The following is a 17,243-nucleotide window of genomic DNA, read 5'->3' as shown; positions in this document are numbered from 1 at the left end:
TGGGGGGGTGGGGGGGGGGAAAACACAACTAAAAAAGAGAGTATGTCCTCTGCTGCAAGAGGTAACACAGAACATTTCCTGCTTTTTCACCTTCATGTGGAGAGAAAGGACACAGTGTATTAAGTTAGGAAGACAGGCTAAGCCCTGCTCCTTCAAAGGAGCTTAAACTGGCTCTGCCTAGAGACTAAATACATCACCTGTGGAAGAGAGAGGAGCAATGGGCAACAGGAAAAGTTATGAAGGCTGATCACACATTGATCCTACAGGTTCTGACTCTGAGATAAGAGTTCAGGTTGCAGAAATACTGCAAACATTAAAAATTAGTAAGCTATATGTCAAACATACTTTAGACAGCAACAGAGGGCTGAGCTGACTGGAACACATGGGTGATGCAGTTATTTGGTGGTTGTGTGCACCCAAACCATATGGTTCCCCACCCCCCGACCAAAATGTTCAAAATAAACCGTTTAAATGATGCAACTTTAAAGTCAAAAAAAGAAAAGAAATGTCAGTACTTTTAAAAATAATATGGTAGGGCTTCCCTGGTGGCGCAGTGGTTGAGAGTCTGCCTGCCGATGCAGGGGACACGGGTTCGAGCCCCGGTCCGGGAAGATCCCACATGCCGCGGAGCAGCTGGGCCCGTGAGCCATGGACGCTGAGCCTGCGCATCCGGAGCCTGTGCTCCGCAACGGGAGAGGCCACAACGGTGAGAAGCCCGCGTACCCAAAAAAAAAAAAAAAAAAGGTACAATTACAAAATATGAGGCTAAAAGAGGAGAAAGATGATTGGTAAATGTAGTAGTTTATGTGATAAGTACTATGAAGAATTCAATGAGAAAGAAGATGGTAAAAACATGATAAGGGCTTCCCTGGTGGCGCAGTGGTTAAGAACCTGCTTGCCAATGCAGGGGACACGGGCTCGAGCCCTGGTCCGGGAAGATCCCACATGCCTTGGAGCAACTGAGCCTGCACGCCTATAGCCCGTGCTCCGCAACAAGAGAAGCCACCGCAATGAGAAGCCCACGCACTGCAACAAAGAGTAGCCCCCACTCGACACAACTAGAGAAAGCCCACGTGCAGCAACAAAAACCCAACGCAGCCAAAAACAAATAAATAAATTTACTTAAAAAAACAAACATGATAAAAAGAACTTGCCCTCATTCATTCTTTCGTTCAGTAATTATCTACTGAGTTCCAACCAAGACCTTCAGGCACTGCTTTAAAAGCTGAAAACGTTCTAGCAATCTAGTCCTCCCCTCCTTTCTTTTGAAAATCCTAACTTCTGGACAGAACAAAACTTGACATTAGACACTTCCTTTCTGGGTAACACAGAGCTTGAAACTTGTAAAAGAGCCAAAGTCTCTAACATCTGGTGACATCTGCACCACCTGACTCAGGACACCAAATAAACTATTCTCACTAACAGTAGTGAGGGACCCACCTTTATCAACACAAAAACCAAAACAGGGACGAAGTCATCTGCTCCTGGGACGGAGTCCTCGTTGGCCAGGCTCAGGAGGTTCATGATCGTGGAGCACATTCTCAGGATGCACTGCACTTTGTCCCGGGGCGTCTTGTAAGCACTTATTGTCCTGATTTCTGACTGTGCAGATGGCCACGGTGCCTCCCGAAGATAAACCTAAGTGAGACAACACAGAGCTAGTTAGACAGATCTTGGATCAAACGGCAACTACATGCAGCGAACAGAGCGACCTCCACATCAGGAGGCCGAAGGGTAAGGCTGTTGCCTTTCCCTTTTTCCAGTAAAACCAAATCGCGATTCCTCCCCGTCCTCCCGCTTAGGAGTGAAGCTTAACTTTTAAACTTTTAAATTATTTGCTTTGCATTTTAAGATAAAACCACCCAGGGGAATTCCCTGGCAGTCCATTGGTTAGGACTCTTTGCTCTCACTGCCACGGGCCTGGGCAGTGAGATCCCTGGTTGGGGAACTAAGATCCCGCAAGTCCCGGGCGTGGCCCCCCACAAAAAAACCACCCAGATATATATTAATAGAGGCATATGATAACGCAGAACCTAGAACTCATAAAATTTCAAACATTTATCTTTCTTAAAGAGCTAGAATGGAACTTATCTCTGTATTGTAGCTGATTCCAAAAGCACAAACAAGCTACTTTTAAGATACTTTAAAAATTAATATGTACCTTTGTTGCCGTAGTTCTAGAAATCGAAGACAATTAAAAATTTTATGCCAATTTATGTTTGGATTTTATTATTATTATTTTTTGGCCACGCCCTGCAGCATGCAGGATTTTAGTTTCCTGATCAGGGATGAACCCGTGCCCACTGCATTGGGAGCACAGAGTCTTAACCACTGGGCTGCCAGGGAAGTCCCCTTCATGTTTGGATTTTAATAAAACAACCAGAAAACTCGTATACCTAAAATGTTCCTATTTTCAGATTTTGTAAGAGTTGTATGACAGATAAAAATGCTAATATCAATAACTAAAAGGTAATTTTGAGGTCACATTGAGATTCAATTCCCTCTCCTGGACAGTAGTTTTCACACTCTTTGAAGTACCACCGGATCCCTTCTTCATATGGGACCTTCCTGCAGAAACGTGACTATAAAAGCATCGGTGCAGAGCACCGCTGCCCCAGGAGGAGCAGAGCTATGGACAGGAAGACCCGCCTGCAGGGGCTGGTGTCAGGGCAGGGGCTCCTCCATGCTGGCCCTCCCTCCTCTCCACTACTAAGGTCCCTTCCCAGGCCAGGGAATTTTAATCCGTGGAAGGACCTTTGAGAACTTTACAGTTAGACCAAGTTGCACCTAGTGCAAGTGGTGTTGTACAACTTATTACATTCTGCTCCCTTGAAAAACTGGTAAGATGCACATGGTATACCAAGCAATTTTTAATTCAATAATACCACCCACACTATATAAACCTGTATTACCTCTGGTATCTGAAGAGCTCTGTGATTTGCAGTCACTACTTTAGACAATCTCTGAATATGTTCATGAAGAACTCTGAAAACCCCAAAAAATACATAAGTAAATATATATTTCAGAAAATAAGGTACACCGATAGTCATAATTGATGTTTTTCAAAACATTTAAAACGTTTTAAACTTACTTCTAGATACAGATTACAAACACAGTTGAGACTATCTCTTAGCTGTAAGTACTCTGTCTTGTCAAAAAAAAAAATCTCCTATTTAGGATCTGCTTAGAAATGCTGAGTGAGCCAAGGGGATGCAGGGAGAAGAGTAGAGAAGCCCTCCTTTCCTGGACTAGGACAGCATTCCAAGGGAGAAAGCAGAGGAGCCCTTAGCCTAGAAGCTAATTGGACAACTAATTGGTAAATAGGCCAAGAGGAAGTAGAGGGATCAGGGGTCAGAAACCAAAGATCAGAGATGCTTAGACAAGGGACTCTGAGGACACTCCACCTCTCATTTCAGAGATGACAATAACTAGGCTTAAAAAGGAGAAGGGGGCTTCCCTGGTGGTGCAGTGGTTGGGAGTCCGCCTGCCGATGCGGGGGATGCGGGTTTGTGCCCCGGTCCGGGAGGATCCCACGTGCCACGGGGCGGCTGGGCCCGTGAGCCATGGCCGCTGAGCCTGTGTGACCAGAGCCTGTGCTCCGCGGCAGAGGTCCGCGTACCGCAAAAAAAAAAAAAAAAAAAAAAAAAAAAAAAAAAAAAAAAGGAGAAGGATTTGCCTAAGGCCACACAGTGGTTAGGAGGGAGCAGAGACTAAACCCAGCTTTCCTGACTTCGAGTGTTCTTTCCAGAACACAGGATTAACTCTCCACTCTACAAACCCACAGAAACACCACGGAAGAGAGGGTAGGAAGAACCTGCTTCAAAGGTGCTCTTTTCAGTAAGTACAGTTTGAATGTCCCCATTCCTCATCCCACTGTGGAAGCCAAAAACTGGTGCTCTGGAAAGAAAACAGGGCCCATTTGGCAAATTCCACACAGAAACTTGGGGAGGGGTAAAAAGCCTCTGAGACTATGAACAAGCGAGAGAGGCAGGTTGGAATAAGCCTAACCCACCCACAGGAAAGTGAACTTTCTCAAATGTACATACAATATTGTAAAATTTCCATGAAAAAAAAAAATCTTATGGAAACAACCAATGCCCCACCCTATTACATGGGCCCTTGAGAGTCGCCCACAGAGAGAGCCCGTGTCACTGCTGGGGGGCACGGTGGCCATCTCAACATGCTTGGGGCAGAAACAGCATCGTAAAGCAGTGGTCAAGAAAATGCAGAAGAGGAAAAAAAAAAGCTAAGTCATCCATAGCCTCATTACCCCAAAATAACCACCGTTATCATTCCAGATTTTTTTTTTCAAGATTAATTTTTTTAGGTTTACTTTTAAGAATAGGCTTTATTGAGATATAATTCATATACCATACAGTTCCAGATATTTTGATTTTCAAATATATAACTTTTCATTCCAAACAAATAATAAGCATATATTATAACAGAAGTCACGCACCGTGCTGGATGCCCTGATGGAGTGATGAATGAAAGCACTATGCTGCTGCTCTCACAGAGGGAACAATCCAGTGGGGGATACAGGCTTTCATCAATCGATCACACAAACCAGTGGCCAGGAACAGGGGCGATTCTGCCCCCAAAGGACATCTGGCAATGTCTGGAGACACCCTTGGTTCTCACACCTGGCAGGGTACTACTGGCCTGTAGCATGTAGAGGCCAGGGATGCTGATAAATGTCCTACAATGCACAGGACAGCCTCCCACTCCAAAGAATTATCTGGCCCAAAATGTCAGTAGTGCCAGCTTGAGAAACCATGCCTCCAACAAATGTAAAACCGCAACTGTGGCAAGTGCTAAAGGAAGGTATTCAGGCCTGAGGGAGGGCTGACAGGGCATTTAACCTAGTCAGAAAGGCCAGGAAACGTTTCCCCGAGGAAGTGATGTCTGAGTGAAGATCTGAAGGATAAGAGTAGGTAGAAGAAAGAAGGGAAGAACAGCTGAGACAGAGTAAACAGCAGTGCCTTCCACAAAGGCCGTACCAATTTATACACCCTCCAGCCTGATTCCCCACATCTCTGAAAACAGAGTATTTTCATTCTTTCTGATAACTCTGATAGGTGAAAAAAGGTAACATGTATTTTTTCCTTCACTACTCAGACACTAAGTCTCACGTATAGCTTGTCTAAAATAATGGGGTTGGCTGGTATATTCCTACTTAGTCCAACACAGGCCGTTACACTTAGAAGCACTCACTGGTCACGGAGTATGTCCCCGTCCTGATTAGGGTAGAAGGCAAGTTTGAAGATCCGATTCATCACACTTCGCTCAATGGCGAGCTGGGCATCCTGAAGCTGCTCCTCACTCGCATTCTGCCATATGACATCCTGGGCCATGGCGCCATAAAGGAACTGCAGAAAATCTTCCACCTGAGCAGTTTTATCATCAGCTGCCGTGAGTTTCTGAAAGTCTCCAATGCAAAATAATAATCTTTAAAATACAGTATTTGAATAATTTCAAATAGGAAATTATTAGAATTCTTTTTTTTTTTTGCAGTACGCGGGCCTCTCACTGTTGTGGCCTCTCCCGTTGTGGAGCACAGCCTCCGGACGCGCAGGCTCAGCGGCCATGGCTCACGGGCCCAGCCACTCCGCGGCATGTGGGATCTTCCCGGACCGGGGCACGAGCCCGTGTCCCCTGCATCGGCAGGCGGACTCTCAACCCCTGCGCCACCAGGGAAGCCCTCTCCCAAATTCAATCCAGGATAAACATGGAATTTATTGGTTTGACATCAAGGTTTAATAACTAAGAAATAATTGCTAATTTAAGGAACTTCTCTTAGACAGGTAGGTACTCAAAAAAAGCAGCAAAAGAAAAATTCCCAAATCTTCCCAATAACATACAGCTTAACCTAAAGGTCTCTAGTTACCTTGAATGAATTCCCTGATCTTCTTTTCTTTGCTCTCAAGCAGCAACCTCACACAGACAGTGGTGAAGTATCGATTGGCCACCTCTTTGTCCCGCAAAACCCTTTGCAGTAGCCTTTCCAGGTGAGCCTGCGTGGTCTGCAGTCCTTGTCGACAACGAGTGAGGTAAGCAATATAGGGGGCCCTTTTCCTAAAAGGAAATAGGCTCTGCAGGACATCAGACATACACGGTGCACACTTTCTTCGGAGACTAAGAGTCCTGATTTTCCCTTAAATGAAAAAACTACTCCGAAGACTTTGGTTTTACAAATTAGCATGTCAGGCTGCAGACAACCATCCTGAGGACTAATTATGCTCCAGATCAAGAAACAGAACCAGATGCAAGGATGTAATGTACAGCACAGGGAACAGAACCAATGTTTTATAACAACTTTAAGTGGAGTATAATCGGTAAAAAAAAAGCGAATCACTATGTTGTACACCTGAAACTAATATAACATTGTAAATCAATTAAAAAAAAAGAAAGAAACAGAACTCTTCTGCATGTGTGTCAAGAACATCATCTACTGGGCTGAACACTTAGCCCCTTAATTCCCTAAACATCGCTAAGTCCCTTTGCATCGTTGGTCTGCTATTTTGGAGCAGTCTCCATGCTGGTAGAACCTCATACTTAACAGGAAGTTGACTGCTACAATGACTAAAATGACAACAAAATACAGATTAATATACTGCTAGATCATTAAACATACCACTAATTATTTGCTTATAGTCTAAACGTAGCAATCATTAGAGCACCCATTCCCTAAGTCTCTTTACTTCCTAAGCTTCTCAACTACATTTTAATGTCAGCAAGGGACTGGCAACAGACAAAGGGTAGTGATTCCAAGACTTACACCTGCTTCCCTGGTCCAAGGAAGCAGTCTTTTCTATCCCTCTAAAAAAGGGAAATGATACCCTAGTTATCCTGGTGTCCCCTCCGCTAAAGGCGGGGCAAAGCTGAAGTAAAGTGCACTCTGTGTTAGGAAGAGCTGCTCATTTATAACTACATTTCCAGACTAAATAGCCAAATGCATTCTTTGAAAATCTACATCCAGGTAAACATAGCCAAGCACTTTGTGGTGAGCCTAGATTCATTTCTGAAATAAGGACTGAGAAGAAAATACCTGCAGCTGAAAAGAGGTGTATAAGTGAAACATGTGGGGTATAATTACCTATAGTCCTCAGCGATAGAAGCCAGTAGTTTCCTACAAGTCCTGTTATCAAAGCGGCACACACAACGCATTGTTTCTTGAAGTTGAGCCATTAAGTTTTTATCTTGTAAATTAATTGCTTCAGCTATTTGAACTTTTAGAAAGCAGACAATTTCATTGTCTAAATAAAAAAATAAAAATTCTGTTATTGTTGAGAATTTCCACAGGCTTTTCATAAGCTAAAGGTCATCCCTCAGCTTTTGGGATGTCAATTACGCTTGTATCAGTAGAACTAAGCAGTATCAATCAGAGAATATTTTAATGAGCCATCAATAATCAAAGTGCCCTTAACTGATAGCTAATATAAATGTATTACATTGAACTGTACAGAACTGCTGTAGTTTATTTTTTTAATAAATTTATTATTTTATTTATTTATTTTTGGCTATGTTGGGTCTTCGTTGCTGAGTGCAGGCTCTCTCTAGTTGTGGTGAGCGGGGGCTACTCTTCATTGCGGTGCTAGGGCTTCTCATTGTGGTGGCTTCTCTTGTTGTGGAGCATGGACTCTAGGTGCGTGGGCTTCAGTAGTTGTGGCTCACGGACTCAGTAGTTGTGGCTCGTGGGCTCTAGAGCACAGGCTCAGTAGTTGTGGCACACGGGCTTAGTTGCTCCGCGGCATGAGGGATCTTCCCGGACCAGGGCTTGAACCTGTGTCCCCTGCACTGGCAGGTGGATTCCTAACCACTGCGCCACCAGGGAAGCCCTGCTGTATAGTTTAAATACAGTTGAATACTGGCAATTCATATGGTTCAACGTATAAATATAGGAAAAAATAAACTATCAGGCAGCAACTTACCTTCTGGGTCTGTATGGTCTGGTAAACCATTCCTTGTTGAATGGGTTAGCACTGGGAAAGCAACAGAATCCGCAGAACAAAGAGCGAGCCTCAGTTTCTTTTTTGCATCTCTGAAGGATGAGTTGAAGATACATTAATTTCTTTGTTCACATATGGTCATATTTCATGAACTATTATCATATTTACTATACAAATCAATAGGCTACCACGTCAGGACTCAAATGTTTCAAGTGGTCATAAATAAAAGATAATTTTCAACTTACTGACACCTCACTTAAGGAGTGGGCTTTCTAGTTACCTGAGAAGCAAGGCTGCAAAAGTGCTCTGGGCAAGGACCATTCGGTAAAGTCACCAGAATCAAACAAACCCTTTTTGACCTCCTAACATACGCTGAGTTCTACGCTAAGCACTACGAGGACAGTCGAGGCTGGATTACGCCCAGGCTGGGAGGGAGTCAGCAGAAGTCATCAGATCCATCTCACCACCCACATTTAGGAAGCCTTCTACCACATCTCTTGAGGAATGTTGATCCTGCCACAAGACAAGCCGACCCCCGACAAGAAGCCCTTTCTGTTGCCTTGCTGCTTGAAACTCTGTGTTGAGCCAAAACCTGCTTCTTTTCAACTTCCGCCACTGAACCACCTGCCACCACCAGGCAGAGCACCCTTCGGTAAGGCGTCACCCTCCACAGCAGGGCAGCCCTTCATACTGGGAGGGGAATGTAGGGCGTGGACCAGAGCTTCTTCAAAGCGTCCAAGGCTGCCATCCAAAAAAAGGAGTCAAAACATCTCCGAGAACAAGCCAGAGTTTGCTCCTCCTGCAGGATTATCACTTGTCCACCTCATCTGACTAGTTCTGAGTCCTTCCTTATTGGTTTGCTTCCTCTAAAACGAGTAACTTACAAATCAACCCAAACAAATGTAATATTTGCCTACTTTGCAGAGACTCCGAATCTATGTAACAGTAAAGTCATGGCTGGAAAATAAAAATTTAAATCTTTAAAAATTGTGAATCACTGTGTTGTACCCCTGAAACTTATATAATGTTATATATCAACTATATCTCAATAAAAGTAAATAAATAAAATAAAATGATATGCTGCTTAGAGTCTGCTTTAAATTAATTGGGGGAGGAGGTAAACATGAAACAACATGGGCCACGTATTAGTAACTGTTAAGTCTGGGTGACAGGCACATCACTGGACTCTTCCGTTTCTGTACATACTTGAATATTTCTAAAATAAAAAGTTTAAAAACAGAGAAAGAAAGACAGAGGCAAGGTCATAGATAAAAACAGAGAAATGGACGGATGATTAGTGCTTTAAAAGTGATAATCCGTGTCTGGAAAAACACCAGTTCCCTGTGAAACGAAAGCAAATTTTTCAGGTTCCTAAAGTCATTTTCTTTCTCAAGCCCTGTTAGAAATGGAGAGACCTGCACAGGTAATGAGGAGAATGCCAAACTGGGAGGCTTACTGGGGACAGTGGGTCATTCAACAACTCTGCAGTGGACCCTCCTTCTACTTCAGTCCTGCCCTAGCACCTCTCACACACAGAGCTGGGAATTCTGCCCAGGCACAGGCACTGCCACTGTTCCATTTAAATTACTCATGTGGGGCTTCCCTGGTGGCACAGCGGTTAAGAATCCGCCTGCCAATGCAGGAGACACGGGTTCAAGCCCTGGTCCGGGAAGATCCCACATGCTGTGGAGCAACTAAGCCCATGTGCCACAACTACTGAGCCTGCACTCTAGAGCCCTCGAGCCACAACTACTTGAAGCCTGTGAGCCTAGAGCCCGTGCTCCGCAACAAGAGAAGCCACCGCAATGAGAAGCCCGCGCACCGCAACGAAGAGTAGCCCCCGCTCGCCGTAACTAGAGAAAGCACACGCGCAGCAACAAAGACCCAACGCAGCCATAAATAAATAAATAAATTTTAAAAATTACTTATGTGGCCCCTGTGAGCATATGAGGTTTTCTTGTTTTTGTTTTCAATCCCTGAATTAAAGCCTTTGATGTATGACATCCACAAGGGAAGCAAAGTCTTCTCAGTGAATAGTATTTCATTCTTACCTCTCTGCTTTATACACTTATTAAGTGCCTCAATGAAACACCTGACTTGAAGTGACTGCAATGGTGATGAAAAGCTCAAACCCAAAGGTCCTAAATCCTATAAAAGAAATACCTGTAAGAGAAAGCTGAATCCTGAGGGTGGGCGGCTTGGCTCGCGGAATCTGGGAGATCGTCAGCTGAGATGTTTTGCAGGGTTTCGTCACGAGGCGAATCGTGCGCACTTTCACCATCACCCATAACTTCTAAACAAAACCCAGCCCCCCAAAAGGATAAGCAGGTTAATCTGGAACATTCTGGCACTGGTAGGTATTCAGAACAACTCAACAATAAATTAACTTGTGCCTTCCAACAAGAGTTCTTTGAAAGAAAAAGGAAAAAGGAACTTCAAACACTTAACTAAATTATTGATAGCAATGATAATATATCAAAAGAGCAGTTGTTGAAAATAGTTTTACTTCTTATCTGAATCCTAATCTAAAACAATGAAAGTCTTTATTAACTTAATAAGGATAATACTCTGTAATCACGATCACTGAACCACAGAACTAAAAGGGGCCTCAAAAATCATATCAGGGCTTCCCTGGTGGCGCAGTGGTTGAGAGTCCGCCTGCCGATGCGGGGGACACGGGTTCGTGCCCCGGTCCGGGAGGATCCCACATGTCGCGGAGCGGCTGGGCCCGTGAGCCGTGGCCGCTAAGCCTACGCATCCGGAGCCTGTGCTCCACAACAGGAGAGGCCACAACAGTGAGAGAGGCCCGCGTACCGCAAAAAAAAAAAAAAAATCATTTCACGTAACACCCTCATTTTACAGACATGGAATCCTGCCCAGTCAGAAAACAGCTGGCTGTGAACCCCTTGGCCAGGCTGCACTGAGGTCTCCGGACCTCATTACCAGGGCTGCTCCCACTGCCTGAGAATGAGCTGGGTACGAACTCACAAATGCAGCCAGGACAGACCTGTGGTTCCCACAGTTGTTTTTATGTTTTTAATGAATCAATTTAGTTAATACATGCATGTATAAAATCAAAAGAAATAAAAGTTCCTTAGTGTAATAAAGATACTGTGTCTACGTAGAAAAAATATCTTTATTCTTAGGAGATAGTTTCAAATGCCTCAGGAAAAAAAAAAAATAGAAAATGTGGCAAAATGTCAACAATTGATAAGTCTAGGTAGATGGAATATAGACCTTCACTGTACTATTCCTTCAACTTCTTTGTTATTTTAAAACTTTGCAAAAACAAAAAAAAAGGTGTAGGATGGGACTTCCCTGGTCGTCCGGTGGGTAAGACTCCGGGAGGCCAGATTCGATCCCTGGTTGGGGAACTAGATCCCGCATGCTGCAACTAAGAGACCGTATGCCGCAACTCAGAAGTCCACGTGCTGCAACAAAGATCCCTTGTGCCGTGACTAAGACCCGGCACAACCAAAATAAATATAAATTTTTTAAAAAATGTAGGAAGTTCTCCTCTCAGGCTCCCTATGAATCCCGCCCTGAGTCAACTCACTTTATCAGAGATTCTTCCAGAGATACTCTAATTTATCTTGGGAATTGTACCATATTTTTCTGACAACTCTTCAAAAGCAGCTATTACAAGGTTACTTTTAATTCAGACCACCTTTATCACTGTGATACGAAGGTTACTATTCCATTCTTTATCATGATTATCACCTGTACTTTCGTAGTTTGCCAGTGCTCCTTCACTGGGACTGGTTCGTTTAATGGCATTCCTGTATTTGTCCAGAATATCCTCAGCAACCTGAGTTTGTGCACTGAGTCTAGGGCTCGGGTCATCTGAAGGGGAAAGGAGAGGGAGAGAATTAGCTCCCCTTGATTTTCACCCACTCTGATGTTAGTACGACACCAGTAGCATAATCCCAAAGGCGGATTAGGAGGTAAGACTTAAAAAGAGCACATATCTCAATGTTATAAGAGGCACCATGCAGCTGCCTACTCATCCCATTTCTAGGTCTGAGAGCCTTGCCAAAGCACGAAATTGGGAGGATTACTCCACTTTCTCATCATCGTCAGAATTCTGCACGACAGTGTCAAAAAGTTCAGTGCAGACTGAATGGATGACGGGTTTCTAAAGTGTTTACACTCAAATCACTGTTATTATCAATTCATGCTACCAGAACTTCCAACACTGCACTTTTATATGCAGACTTCATTTATTCAGACATCTCTATGCTAAAGGAGGAAAAAAAGTACTCCAAATTCAAATTAAAGCCTTTTAAATAATACTTTTAAAATGTCTTCCTCCACTCTTCCTTCATGAATTTCTCTCACTACACCACATTTGGAAACTTCAGATATTCATATTCTATCTTACTAAATCTCACTATGACAGTACAGCTGCTGGATTTAGAGCACTTCTGTGCATGCAATGGTGTCAGAGGCACTCCTAGAGAATCTAGACACTGTTGAGGAATGCTGGAATTGTACCTGGGGTGCACAGAGAAAAAGTTTATAACAATCACAGGTGCAGCACTGGTTACTGACTGGCCCACTATCCGGGCAGCAAAATCAGCACATCAAAATGTTTTCTTGGAGTCAGATGGCAGAGTCACTAATTAACAGTTAACAAAGCAAAGAAGTGCTACAGATCTATGGGACAAAATATAGTTCCATAGTGAAATGCAAACTCCTGAGACAGATCTAGGCCAAGCAGGTAATGTCTACATTCTGGTAGAATCCCATTTGTTAAAAAGTCTTAAAACAGATAAAAATCACTAGAATTTATATATGTGTACGTGTTAATAGCAGCTAATATTAACAGCAGATAACATTTATTGAGCATGTACCACGTGCCAGGAACTGTGCTAAACACCTTATATGAATGATCTCAATTAATCATCGCAACAACCCTACATGGAGGTACTACTATCACCCCCATTTTTAAGAAGAAGAAATCAAGGTAGAAGAGGTTAAGTAGTATGCTCATAGGCTCTTCTTTTGTTTCCATGAAAAAAATAGTGTTCATGTCTCCGTAAAATTGTGGTAAACTGTAGGGAGAAACGATTTCCAAAATAATATAATCTTTCTGCTACAATGATGTTTGAATGCATGATAATAGAGTCCTAATAAAATCTGATCTTCTTCAAAATGTAAACTGATGAAACCTTTATCATTACAAAATCTTTTTTTTGCTATTGGTTTTGAGTGCTGTTGAGGGCTCTAAAAATCGGTTAAACATAGTGAAAGCAATAACGTTGTTTATAACTTTTATTTCTGTAACACCGTTCTTAAAAATTTTATCTGAGGACAATTAAAATAGACAAAAAATGTTATATATACAAAGCTGTGAACAGTATTTTCATAGTAAAAAAAATGGATACAATTTAAATATCGAAAAGCAAGAGAATGTTCACACCGCAATAAAATAATGACAGATGATCTCAGAGCCAATAAAAATTATTAAAAAACCAACTATGTCAAGCAGAAATTGGGACAGGGTTTATGAAATAACATGTGGTAAAAGAATACAAAGTTACATACACACTCTGATTTCGTCATGAAAAGCCACGTATAGATAAGGAAAGATTGGGAGAGAACATGAAAAAAAGAAAATTAAGGCGGCGAGATTATGGACAGACTGTTAAGAAATTCCCTCTCATAACATTTTTAAAAATTGACTTAATGATACTTTTCTTTTGGTCATTAATTAGGAGTGGGTAGAAATTTCTGCACCAGTGGGGAAGCTAAACTGCTTGACTCAAACACAAACAAAGTGAAATATTTTATGGAAAAAAACTTACTCTACCTAGCTTACAGTTTAGGCACCAAGGACTAAGAAAAATGTATTGCCTAAAGACATGAGTAAAAAAATAATTTATAACTTCTCCAAAGTTATTAATTCAACATTTTGAAAACCTGAGATTTTATTAAGAGCATTCTACTCTGTGAATGGTGGTGGTGTTCTAAAGCCAGGAGCATGGTAAGAAAACATAAAAATCTTGCCGAAAGGATGCCTTTCCACTGCTTCTCAATAAGGCTGTAAGTCCCTAAAGAACAAGAGTCATGTGTGATTTGACTGAACACCTACCACACTTAGCACAGTGCCTGGCATGAGTCAGATGTTCAACAAGCATTTGTTGACTGAATGAGATAGGTTTGACTGCTCTCAGCAGGGAACCTGGCCTGAAAGCACAGCTCCTGCTGTTTAAAACCCTTTACTCCAGGCAAGTCACTGCATCAAATAAACAGGGATGTACACTAGGACATGGAAACGTCTACATTTATTTTAGAACTAGACATGACAATAACTATGCACTGAAATGGGATTCTACCTGTACTACACTGAGCTCTTTGAGGAGGATGTTCTTTTGAAACCTATCCCATTTTTAAATAAAAGTCTTCATTTTACCTTAGTAGGATAACATAATTTAAAATCAAGACAAGAAAAAGAGAGGTGAGAAATTAATTTCCCTCTAGACGTTCTTCAGTCACTGGAGACAGTATACAGCTATCAAACTCAAGGTTGGGTCATCAACACTACCTCTCATAGTTTTTCATTTTAGGGTGTTCATTCATAATATGCCAAAAAGAAGCTGCAAAAATACAAATGCTGAATGAGGTAAGAACCCAACCCCTAGTTGTATTTTCCTTGGGTCAGATGGCAATGTTAAAATGATTCAAGCTGTAAAAAATTGGTAAAGTTTATAAATTTACGAGATTGTTCGAACACTTATCACGAAAAAAGGAAGTGATTAGGTAAAATAGAATTTCACAATGATCCTGAATAATCAAGAACTATAGATGGAAATAAATTTAGAATTCTACGATCAACGTTAAAGGAAACTATTCAGTCAATGATCCAAAGATATGGCATGCATAGCACTAAAACCATCACCACACTTTCCTAAAAGGCACTGTGTGTCATCATCCCACTAAAATGTCGGGTTCTAGGGTAGGCCTAGAGGCTCAGGATCAGGGGCCTCATCATAAACGGAAGTTATGGTAATGAGGATGATGATGGTGGTGGCGGTCTGCAGGAAGAGCGCACTGAGATTCACTGTGGCCGCCAACTGGAAACCACAGAGCTATGAAGAACATACTCCCCACTGTACACACACAGACACACTCTTCTAAGAAGGCAACGCTTATGGCACCCAAGAAAAAGTGTTATGAAATATGTGCTCTGGGAATGAAGGAGCCAGGAAGTCCATGGGTCTACAAACCTGTGAGTGTTGAGAATCTGTCAGGCCCCAGATCATCTTTGTCTTTTTCTTGTTTTTCTTTCTTTCTAAATGGTATAGGAGCTGGAAATTAAATAAAGTCAGTAGTGTGACATATAACATACTGCACTACTCGGAAGACAGCAGTCATTCTGGAGTTAACTGGTGTGCCAACATTTCTAAGTGGAAGGAAGGTGAAAAGTTTAAAAGCTAAGAAATCCCGAGTGTCAACTGATAATCATTCTTAAAATAGCATTGAAGGTGCTTAAAGAAGCTTCCAGAATCTGCTCTGGGGTCATCTGCCACAGGAAGAATGATTTAACAGGAATCTATTGGGACTGAATCAAAACCACTGCCTCTTAACCTCTGCTCAAAACACAACACATTCAAAGCTCTGAGCCTCAGTCTCTCCTCCTAAAGTGGGCTGAGTCTGGCGTGAAAGCGGTGCTCCGCGGCTCCTGAGCATCACAGAGCCGAGAAGAGGCCTTTGGAAGAAGCCCTTCCCTCTAATCCTGCATGATCTCTCCTTCCTGGAAGAGATGCTTTTGCCAACTCAAATTTCAGTACCTACTGGTATGATGTCAGGCTATTCACAAGAAAAGCAAACAATTCTACACAACTGCATTCCAGAATAAACACTAATATTCAGGGTATTATCATTCTCAATGAACATAAACATAAGAAGCTTAAGTTTATTCCAGGAATGTAAAGGATAAATTTTCAATGTTTGTTTACTAAAAGCATCCCTTTTTCCTGAAATAATTATTAGCAATACGTATGTCAAAAGTCCTGTATATTTAACTTCAATGGTATATGATATTTAAACAACCGTGACCTGCCTGCCTTTCATTTATGAAACCGCTGCCACTTCCTGCAAAGAACAGGAACTGTCACTTCCAAAGCTGTACCTTGGCATTCACCTGAGTGAAATCATTTTCCATACCCTCAAAACAGCAAGAAACTGAGGCCCCACAGGCCTCACGGAGGAGGTCAGATTTTGGCTCTCTGAAAGAGATTTTGGGGCTTTACTTCTCGTTGCTGATATCACATTCTGATATTTTATAAAATTACCTTTGGGCATGGCAGAAACAAAACGCTTTCTCCACCAAGGTCTGTTCCTGTCTGATTTCTCATCATCGCTATCTTTGCGTTCTTCAGTCTGTAGAAAAAGTTTGATGCTTTATTTGCAGTTGGACAGCAGGATAAATTACTATGAAAAGGATTTAGTTAGTCTGTGAAATACAAAAACCACTAGTTTTTCTTCAAAGCAAAACTGTTCTTATTGTTGTAACAGGCAACTTCTGGAACAGGGATGTATACCTTTCAAGCACCAGACTATGATGGATCACTTGAGGGTAGGCACTATCTCATTACTGTCAGTAAACCAAAAGCTTAATACAGAGTCTAGCATAGAGTAGGCACTCAATAAATACTCATATGGGATGAATAAATGCAATGCACATAAAATCTAGAGGGGTAGTAGAGATGGTAGCAGTAATATTAATAATAAATCTATGTATGTACTGTGTGCCAAACACTGAATGTAAGGACATATATTATCTCATTTAAACTTCACAGTAGCCTTAAGAGATAAATACTGTTATTAAGCCCTTTTTATAGATGAGAAATATGAGGCTAAAGAAGGTTATCTCCTCATCTTCCCAAAGTTATACAGACTGTATGGGGCACAGCCAGGACTCAAACCTAGATCTGACCAACTTCAAAGTTCAGGTTTTGATCACCAATTATAATGAGTTATTATTAAGACACATGTCAAAAGGCAGAACTGTAATTCCTGTACTAACCTATCATGTGACTTTAGATAAATCATTTTATTTCTGTTTTTTCATCTACAAAACTGGAACTAAAAATACCTTCTCTAAGGGCATCCATGTGAATGGGATATCAGAATCTAAGCAGAGGAATGGCATCCAGGGAGGGTTTAGCAGTGGGGACGGGATATTGATTACATACAGGGGGACTGATCAAATGAGTACATACATGAAGAATAATGAAAGCAGGTTTCTCACTGCTGGAGAAGGGAACTGCAAATATGGAATGGAAGGAA

The 17,243-nt window shown here is 42.0% G+C and overlaps 1 protein-coding gene across 4 annotated transcripts in view; it reads right to left on the bottom strand.

Annotated features, from left to right (window-relative positions):
* The window catches only part of GAPVD1 (GTPase activating protein and VPS9 domains 1), a 68,558-nt gene that overhangs the window by 1,270 nt on the left and 50,045 nt on the right, over positions 1 to 17,243 (bottom strand). For 2 of the 4 annotated variants that reach the window (XM_024762200.1, XM_024762201.1), the window contains exons 16-25: positions 16,247 to 16,334; positions 15,179 to 15,259; positions 11,670 to 11,792; positions 10,113 to 10,242; positions 7,932 to 8,041; positions 7,097 to 7,256; positions 5,888 to 6,075; positions 5,215 to 5,428; positions 2,913 to 2,985; positions 1,441 to 1,638 (exon numbers count right to left, since the gene is read on the bottom strand). In XM_024762200.1, coding sequence (XP_024617968.1) covers positions 1,441 to 1,638; positions 2,913 to 2,985; positions 5,215 to 5,428; positions 5,888 to 6,075; positions 7,097 to 7,256; positions 7,932 to 8,041; positions 10,113 to 10,242; positions 11,670 to 11,792; positions 15,179 to 15,259; positions 16,247 to 16,334 — 1,365 coding nt within the window. The remainder of the gene's footprint in view (positions 1 to 1,440; positions 1,639 to 2,912; positions 2,986 to 5,214; positions 5,429 to 5,887; positions 6,076 to 7,096; positions 7,257 to 7,931; positions 8,042 to 10,112; positions 10,243 to 11,669; positions 11,793 to 15,178; positions 15,260 to 16,246; positions 16,335 to 17,243) is intronic. The other 2 variants (XM_024762202.1, XM_024762203.1) reach the window with 1 other exon arrangement.

The sequence above is a fragment of the Neophocaena asiaeorientalis genome, unplaced genomic scaffold, assembly GCF_003031525.2.
Source record: "Neophocaena asiaeorientalis asiaeorientalis breed wild unplaced genomic scaffold, Neophocaena_asiaeorientalis_V1.1 scaffold78, whole genome shotgun sequence".
NCBI classification, from domain to species: domain Eukaryota; kingdom Metazoa; phylum Chordata; class Mammalia; order Artiodactyla; family Phocoenidae; genus Neophocaena; species Neophocaena asiaeorientalis.
Note: the sequence above shows the minus strand (reverse complement) of the source record. Positions and strands in the feature narration are given on the sequence as shown.